Source organism: Aplysia californica, unplaced genomic scaffold (assembly GCF_000002075.1).
Source record: "Aplysia californica isolate F4 #8 unplaced genomic scaffold, AplCal3.0 scaffold00868, whole genome shotgun sequence".
In the NCBI taxonomy this organism is placed as follows: domain Eukaryota; kingdom Metazoa; phylum Mollusca; class Gastropoda; order Aplysiida; family Aplysiidae; genus Aplysia; species Aplysia californica.
The window spans coordinates 163,848-173,280 of NW_004798138.1; the positions used below are offsets into that span (position 1 = coordinate 163,848).

General features: G+C 38.6%; 1 protein-coding gene across 1 annotated transcript in view; it reads left to right on the top strand.

Annotated features, from left to right (window-relative positions):
* LOC101863304 (isocitrate dehydrogenase [NADP] cytoplasmic) overlaps positions 1–1,293 on the top strand; it is a gene marked incomplete in the record, with an annotated part of 27,132 nt that extends 25,839 nt beyond the window's left edge. Inside the window, 1 exon segment of the mRNA XM_013089076.2 lies at positions 995–1,293. Within this exon segment, the coding sequence (XP_012944530.1) occupies positions 995–1,082 (88 nt within the window).
* Positions 1,294–9,433: the final 8,140 nt, after the last annotated feature.

Consider the following 9,433-nt stretch of genomic DNA (forward strand, 5'->3'; position numbering starts at 1 on the left):
TATATATATATATATGCCTATATACAGTGAAGTCCACTTATAACAAGTCTTAAAATAACGAGAAGCATGTTATAAAGACACTATTCTTAAATATGTTTTTTTTACCCCTTCGCTTTATTTTTAAAAATAAAGTATTGCTATTGCACAATCAGACAAACATGCTAGTCAGTTATAGCGGAATATTGTTACTGCTGTGCAGAGTGTATAGGCCAATTATATACGTATAAAATATATGTAAAACCTCGCCAGTTGAGAAACTTGTTGGTGATCTAGCGAAACAAAGAATGGGACAGCCCACGTGTGCCAACAATGAAGGTCGGAGCGAATGAGTGGGGAGGGTTGTTTCAGAATGCTCTCAGGTCTGCTTTGGTAATAGTATAGATTGTGCTGCGAATAGAGCTTGCTGTTGAGCGGGGATTTGCGCAAAACAAAAGCTATCTAGTATTATCTATTATTTTAACTAATGTATTTGTGAGACAGTGTGGTAACATCTGGCGCTCCTCAACATGATCAAACTGACATTTATCCACAGGTTCGTGGATTTTTATCGAATTTTTGTTTTTTTGGTAAACGCCTTTCATGCCCATTAAAGAACAAATTTCTGTAGGGCCTATAGATTTTACTGAAAAAAATTGATTAAAGGCACCACAATTGTAAATTTTTAGTTTCCAAGGACTCTGAGGCTTTGAAATCATCAAACTTTGGCAGACATTTTCTCGCTAATTTTACATCTAAAACTAGACAACCCCGACCCCCTTCAATTGCAAATATCTCGATTCGTATTCAAGATGAATGGATATTTTTTCACACAAAGCAAGGCAAATGAACAAGCTTTAACTTTAAGATGACACCAATAACTCTTCATGCCCAAAATTTGACGAGCACCTGATTCCACCATATCTTGCGTGACACAAATGCTATCTCTGATATTAACTATTATTAGAACTAACGTATTTATCTTCTCTTTCTTCCTCCCCCCCGCCCCCACCCCCAGGGTGACCCGCAGCGACTACCAGGAGACCTTTGAGTTCCTCAACACCCTGGCCGAGAACCTCAAGGCCAAGATGGCCGCCACCAGCTGACTACCTGGCGCGCCCTGTAGTGGCCAGGACGCAGCGGTCAGGGACGCCAGCAAACTGTGACCTCTGGTTGACCTCTGGCTGACCCTTGGCTCACCTCTGGCTCACCTCTGGCTGACCTGTGGTTGACCCCTGGCTTACCTCTGGTTGACCTCTGGCTCACCTCTGGTTGACCTGTGGTTGACCTCTGGCTGACATCTGCGTGCCATCCCCCCCCCCAGCTCTGGTCCCATACACGGCTATCCCCCCCCCCAGCTCTGGTCCCATACACGGCTAGGCTGTTCCCCCCCCCCCCCCCCCCCTCACAGAGTTTATCATCGTTTTTTCACTGCTACTGTACTCTTTTGTTTCATGTACCTGGGGAACTTGTAGCGTAGCGGGACCTGGCTTCTTTTTATTTAGTGACGAGAATCTATTTTTATTTTTATTTTTTACTTGGGTTCAACGTTTTGTGGGTTTGTGTACGGTAAATCTTTGAGCTGGTATTCCAACTTTTTTAAAAATAATTTTTTTTATAGGTACAAAAAGAAAAGTTTCCCTTTTCTAGCAGGGATGTTTTCGTCCATGGGTAGATGTATGAGGTGTACGGATAGGTTTCAGCCATTGTGTCAACAGTGGTGCGACTGTTTGCTTGTTTGTTTGTTTGTTTGTTTGTTTGTGAGCGGAGGAGACTTTGTTGTGAGCAGGGATTTTTCTAGAACGTTGCACCCAACTATTTCAACTATTTTTAAAAATATATATTATAATTGCACTGGAGGCTGTGGATGTGAGATAGAAGCATGTTTTTTTTGTGTTTTTATTTTGTTTATTGTGGATCAATCTTTTGTAATTTGATTTATTTTTTTTACGTGATACTTGACCAAAGAGAAGAGATTTGTAGATCTGTAGATGGCTGACTGGACATGTGTATACATTACCATTGACTGGAACTTTTGGGAGGGTTTTTTTTTTGACGAAGAAGATGACGATTGTGGTGAGTGTCTGTGTTGTCGCGGTTGTACTCGCCATGGGAGGATGCTGGTCCTGTCTGTGGAGTGGCTTCCCTTAACCATCCGTGCATGGAGTGGTCTCCCTTGACTGTTAGTACGTGGAGTGGCTTCCCTTGGTCGTCCCTGTGTCAAGTGGCCTCCCTTGGCCGTCCGGACGTAGACTGGCCTCCCTTGGTCGTCTGGACGCGGAGGAGGCTCACGCAGAAACAGGGAGGTGACAATGAGGCAACGTTTCTCCTCCCTGCCACGGTTCTGCCAGGTAGTAGTCACCTTGACCTTCCTCCGATGACAGAGACAAAGCATCTCCTATCAGCTTTGTGCATCCACCGATGTTATGATTAACACTTTGCCATCACAAGGCTCAGATAGTAAAAATAAAAACTCTTGCCATCAAAGGCAAAAACATTTTAGGGAAAATCCAAAGAAACTGGGTGGTAAACATCGCCGATCGGTGAGATGTTAACTAATAATACATTGTCTGTGATTGTGAACAACAAACAAAAAAAATCAAAACAAGACATCTGTGAATTTTTTCTGTGACTATAATTTATTCGTTTACCATTTATAATTTATTCGTTTACCATACAGATTTTGGGCTGTAGTTGTAGCTGTAGTTGTAGTGACTTTTGTCTGTGATCTGAATAGTGCGATGAATCCCAACGCTTCTGTTTTCTAGTCCGTTTGTCTGTGTGTACGGTATTTATGTTTTGTTATCCCGACAAACTGCCCCCTGTGTTGTATGTATGGTCGTAGAAGAAAGAAAGTCAGTGGTGAAAGATACACAGGAAATAAAACCTCATCTGCATCATCACTAGGTGCCTCGTGTTCTTATCATTCACATCACCACCCCCCAGCCCCCCCCCCCCCCCCCCCCAAGCTTTGTCACACTTTGTGTCTTATGGTGTGGTTCGAACCGTGAGGAGCAGACACGCTTGTCTTGATGAACAATTTCCAATTTCGGTTTTGTCTTGTGCAGACGAAACTTCCGTAGAGTCTGAGGGAGTTGGCAGGGACTTTGTGGTGAATGATTGATGAGAAAGGATTGATGAGAAAGGATTGATGATAAGAGTATAGTCTGTCAGCGTCTGCTCGTAATAGAACACAAAGAACTGATGGATGATGTGATAGACATTCTTCAGACAGACACTAGACAGACATGTGGACAGACGTGTGGACAGACACTAGACAGACATGTGAACAGACATTTGTTGAGCCAGACATTTGTGGGTCGGGCGACAGGTTCATGTTTTCCCCAGTGCCATCTGTCTGATGTGTCCTTTTTGTTTTAGCTGACTCGGCTTGGGCTCGTTCCGATTCACATTCCTGGAGGGATCTTGGGAGTTGTGTTCGTTTCTTGTTGTCGTTCTGTCGCTCTGTGTGTTCACAGACTATATCTGAAGCACTTTGAATGAGGATTATCGGGGATAAAAATTTTTTTTTTACCGTACATTTGCCTTTGAAAAACAGCGGAGACCAAATGATCATGGATAGATAGATAGGTGACCAAATGATCATGAATAGATAGATAGGTGACTAAACGATCATAGATAGGTATTGGCATCTACGTTGAATTCAGCTTTTGCTCCTAGTTTGTTTGAGTATGTCTTCATTTTCCATCAATTACTGGATTTTGTTCGTTGACAAGGTAGTTTTGTACAAGGTCATTTATACCAGTTTCAGTCTATCTCAGTTGCGATAAAGCTCCACTTTTTACGGCTTTGCGTTTGTTCAAATCAGAACATAAACATCGTGCGTTTATTTAAATAAGAGAAGAGAGACTTGTGTGACCACAGTTAATTGTCCTGATCTGTCCACGCCACCACGCGACCCATCTGTTCACACCACCACGCGACCCATCTGTCCACGCAACCACGCGACCCATCTGTTCACACTCTCTCTAAGTAAGAAGTTTCTCTTGGTCTGCCCCTGCCTTGTTTGCCATCATCTATTTGCTCAGTGAGAGCTAGATGTTCAAGTCAAGGCTTTTTTGTCTATTCTACTATTCTCAGACCCTAGAAATTGCATTTGTCGCTTCTAAGCTGTCTTTATTACTAAAGTTACTTAAGTGAGCGGCCCACATGGGCTTCTTTCAGTCAGCACTACCTCAATGGATTTCTCAACAGTCTCTAAAGAAACCACACTTCTTTCGCTTTTTTTATTTTCCTTTTCTTTGGTAGGATTTTGTCTAGAATTCACAGCCATACTGAAGGGTTAGTGAACATAATTTATGTGTTACATATATGAATTCATCGATGTATAGATCAATGTTAATACATCGATGTGTAAATTTACATATTATAGATATGTGAATTCATCGATCTATAGATGTATGTAAAGTAGTTTTTGGCTGGTTTTACTTTTCGAGGGCTGGCTACCTTTTTGCACGATTCACGGCCAAAAACTGGCAAACAAATGTGTTGTGTTTTTCATACACTATATATGCCCAGATGTTTTCAAGTTTCACTCAGTCAATTTTTTTTTTTTTTAATTTTTTATCAGTGAAAGCAAGGAATAATTCAACTCCCAGTCACTGTTTTTTCAGTGTGTGTTCATTTACACGAGTTCAACTAGCCATTGCTCTTTAAAGTCGACGTTATATTTACACTAGATCTATATATATATTTTTACTTTAATATTATTATTCGGCCAAAGAGACTGATGTCTTTTCAGTCAGTTCCAGATATAGATATATGTCTTTGATCTACCACCGCGAGCACTAGCAGCCTTTGGAATTGTGCTTTTGCTTTTGTATAATTTATAAATCTGTACAGAAATGTTTGGGCATTAGCGCGGCTGTGATACAAAGCAAGCAAAATGTTCCTACCTCTTGAAAGATATCACAGCTCATTATTAAGTTTGGTCTATGTTAGTTTTGTAGTTTTTCCTAAAGCAATCACAATTTTTATAGAGTGTTCTTGGACGTTATTTTTGGAGCTGATTCTGAGGCTGTGTAGGTTTTCCCTATGTCGTCTATGTCTCAGCTCCTAGTGTATTATCGTAATCGGATTGAGCACAGTTAGACGATATATATATAGAGAGATATATATAATATACAAGTCTTTCTGTCTTTGTACATTATTAGTATATCTTCATGGTCAGCACACAACTGCTTTGGTCATTTTTTGCTGTTTTTTAAAATTACTGGCACTGGTAAGATAAAAATGTCGATTAGTATTACTTGTTCAATATCATATCCTCTTGGTAGAGTGCACTAAAACAACCCAAACTGTGGAGACATTTTCACTTTTGTTGAAGTCATACAGTTGACTTAGGTAAGCACCGTTTTCGTTTTATTTTATACATTTAATTCCAAACAGCAACAAACGACCTTGGTACTTGTGAGTGCTGTGACTGTGAGGATGTTGTTGTTGTTGTGGTCGTCGTTGTGAGACTCCCGTCTGTCTGTGGGATGGTCGTCTGGTCGGGAGATTGGGGACGTCTGCGTTGTGTGTGGAGGAAGAAATAAAAAGTGCAGTACTTATCTAGTGCGACGCCTCTTGTCTTTATTTGTCTGTCCTCGTCGTTTTAGGCAAGACAAATTTTGAAATTATGAAAACTGAGCCCAAAAATGTGAAATTAAACGATTCTGTTAATTTTAACAAAGAATGATAAAGGAAAATAATAAGAAATTATGAAAAAAAAAGGACCAAATTTTGCTAAATTATGCGGGGTGCATATAACCACGGGGACAGATTTTTGGTTTGTTGATGTTTTGGGCTTTCTAAAAAATAAGTTATAATACTTTCCTTGTTTTCAGATGCAAGTACTAATGGCATTTTACTAAATGTGAGGCTGCGTGGTGAAATCAGGCGCTCGTCAAGATAATGAAAGTGACAAAACTGGCATTTTTCCACAAGTTTGGGAATTTTTATCGAATTTTTGTTTTTGGGCTCAATGCCTTTTATGCCCAATATAACAACACTTTTCTGTGCGGGTTTTACTGAAAAACGTTGATTAGATGCATAAAAGATATTTTCAGTTTCCTGAGCTCTCAAGCTAAGGAAATGACTAAACTTTGGCGGTCATTTTCTCGCGTATTGTTTTCATCGAAAGCAAGGCAAATGAACAGGCTTTAAGATGATACATGTGCCAATAACTCCATTTGCAAAAAATTGACGAGCGCCTGATTCCACCACGTCATGACAATTATATCCGGTTGTACCGAATCAGTTTTCACCTGAAAACAGAGATGTTGACTATCTTTGTTTTCTTTTTCAAAAAAGTATTGAAAGTGGTGGTGCGATTAAGAAAAACTAAACTTTGAGCCGAAGGACAAAAGAACGGAGATAAATAGAAGGAAGCCTATTTTAAGAATTTACAACTAGTAAATTTAGTTTTTTTAGTTTTAGTAAAGTTTTAGTAAGAGTTTTACGGCACGTGTAAGACAATAAGGTCATATAAGTGCCGAAGAATAGATTATGTGTTACAAGAGAGTAACATGCACTCAAAAAAGAAGAAGGGGAGATGGGGACAACAGATGTTTGATAGGAAAGAAGGAGCAAACCACCCCAGAACAGTGGGTGGTTGGCGGGTGCTCTGGTGTGGTTTGCTTCTTGTTTCCTATCAAACATCTATTGTCCTTATCTCCCCTTCTTCATTTTTATGTTTGTTACTCTCTTGTAACACCTCTAATCTTGTGGTGCTCATATGACCTTATGCAGTTTCGAGCGCCGTAAAACCTCTACTAAAACTTAAACACCAGAACACCCGCCAACCACACACAAATTTTTGCTATATTGTTTTGTAGCTCATCTTTAATATTTACTACCTCATCCCTAATATTTTCGAACACGTCCCCATATTTTCTAACTCATCCCCAGTATTTTCTAGCTCATCCCTTATATTTTTAGCTCATTCCCAGTATTTTAGTATTCTAACTCATCCGTATTATTTTCTGTCTCATCCCTAATCTTTCCTAGCTCATCCCCAGTATTTTCTAACTTATCCTTAATATATTCTAGCTCATCCCCAGTAATTTCTAGCTCATCCCCAGTAATTTCTAATCCACCCCTATTATTTTCTAGCTTATCTGTCATATTTTCAAGCTCATCACCATTATTTTTTTGGCTCCGTAATATTTTTAAACTTATCCCATCTGTTCCCCAGTATTTTAGAGCTAATCCCAAATATTACCAACTATTTTGTAGCTCATCCCCAATATTTTCTAGGTCCATCCTCAGTGTTCTCCTTTCAGATAATACTGCGGGTGGAGCTTGAATATACTGGGGGAATGAGCTAAAAAAATACAAGGGATGAGTTAGAAAATAGTGGGGATGAGTTAGAAAATCCTAGGGATGAGCTAGACAGTTAGGGATGAGGTAGAAAATATTTGGGGTGAGTTAGAAAATATTACGGATAAGCTTAAAAAATACTGGGGATGAGCTAAAAAATAATAGGGATTAACTAGAAAGTATTAGGGATCAGGTAGAAATTATTACGGATGAGCAAGAAAATACTGGGGATAAGCTATAAAAATATTGGGGATGAGATAAAAAGTATTTTGGATGAGATAGAAAAGTCTGTGGGATATTAGGGATGAGCTAGAAAATATTGGGGATGGGCTACAAAATATTTGGGATGTAATAAAATTGGAGTTGAGTTAGAAAATATTAAGGATTTAAATTATTGGAATTGAGATTTTTTTAAATGTTGGGGATGAGCTAAAAAGTATTGAGATTGAAAAGTTAAAGGAAAATTAATTGGGTAAGAGTTAGAAATTACTATTGAGGATGAGGTCGAAAATATTGGGGATGAGGTCGAAAATATTGGGGATAAATTAGAAAATATTGGGGATAAATTAGAAAATATTTGGGACGACTATGAGTTAGAAAATATTGAGGATGAGCTAGAAAATACTGTACTTAAGCTAGAAAATAGTGTTGATGTGCTAGAAAATATTGGGAATAAACTGGAAAATACTGAGAAGGGTCTAGAAAATACTCGGAATGAGCTAGAAAATAGTGGGGATGAGCGAGAAAATATTACGGTTGAGCTAGAAAACATTGGATATGAGCTAAAAAATACTGGGGAATATTTGGGATAAACCAGAAATTATTGGGAATAGGCTAGAAAATACTGACAAAGTTTGGGGATCAGCTAGAAAATACTGGAAATGATCTAGAAAATACTGAGGAATGATGGGGGGGAAAGCTGAGGAACACTGGGGATAAGCTAGAAAAGGGGGGGGGGGGTACTACAAAACACTGGGGATGAGAGATTGAAAACACTGGGAGACAGCTAGAAAATAAATGTAAAAGGGATGAGTTAGAAAATATTGGGGATGAGATTTTAAAACATAATGTATTATTGGGGATGAGCTAGAAAATATTTGGGAGGGGCTACAAAATATTTGGTATGTGATAAAAAATATTTGAGATTAGCCAGAAAATATTTTTGAGGGGCTACAAAATATTGGGGATGTGATAAAAATCATTGGGGATAAGCTAGAAAATATTTGGGAAGGGCTACAAAATATTGGGGATGTGATAAAAAATATTGGGGATGAGCTATAAAATATTTGGGAGGGGCTATAAAATATTAGGGATGTGATTAAAAATATTGGGGATTAAAAAAAAAATATTGGGGATGTGATAAAAAATAGGAAGTGGATGTTTACACGGCAGGCTGTGGAAAAATCGAAAGTGATTTTTCCATGGCATATAATTTCAGCCAATCAGAACATATATTGGAGATGAGCTAGAAAATATTTGGGAGGGGCTACAAAATATTGGGGATGTGATAAAAAATATTGGGGATGAGCTATAAAATATTTGGGAGGGGCTATAAAATATTAGGGATGTGATTAAAAATATTGGGGATTTAAAAAAAAATATCGGGGATGCGATAAAAAAAATGTTGGGGATGTGATCAAAAATAGGAAGTGGATGTTTACACGGCAGGCCGTGGAAAAATCGAAAGTGATTTTTCCACGGCATATAATTTCAGCCAATCAGAACATATATTGGAGATGAGCTAGAAAATATTTGGGAGGGGCTACAAAATATTGGGGATGTGATAAAAACATATTGGGGATGAGCTAGAAAATATTTTGGAGGGGCAATAAAATATTAGGGATGTGATTAAAAATATTGGGGATAAAAAAAAAAAATATTGGGGATGCGATAAAAAAAATATTGGGGATGTGATAAAAAATATTGGGGATGTGATAAAAAATAGGAAGTGGATGTTTACACGGCAGGCCGTGGAAAAATCGAAAGTGATTTTTCCACGGCATATAATTTCAGCCAATCAGAACATATATTGGAGATGAGCTAGAAAATATTTGGGAGGGGCTACAAAATATTGGGGATGTGATAAAAACATATTGGGGATGAGCTAGAAAATATTTTGGAGGGGCAATAAAAT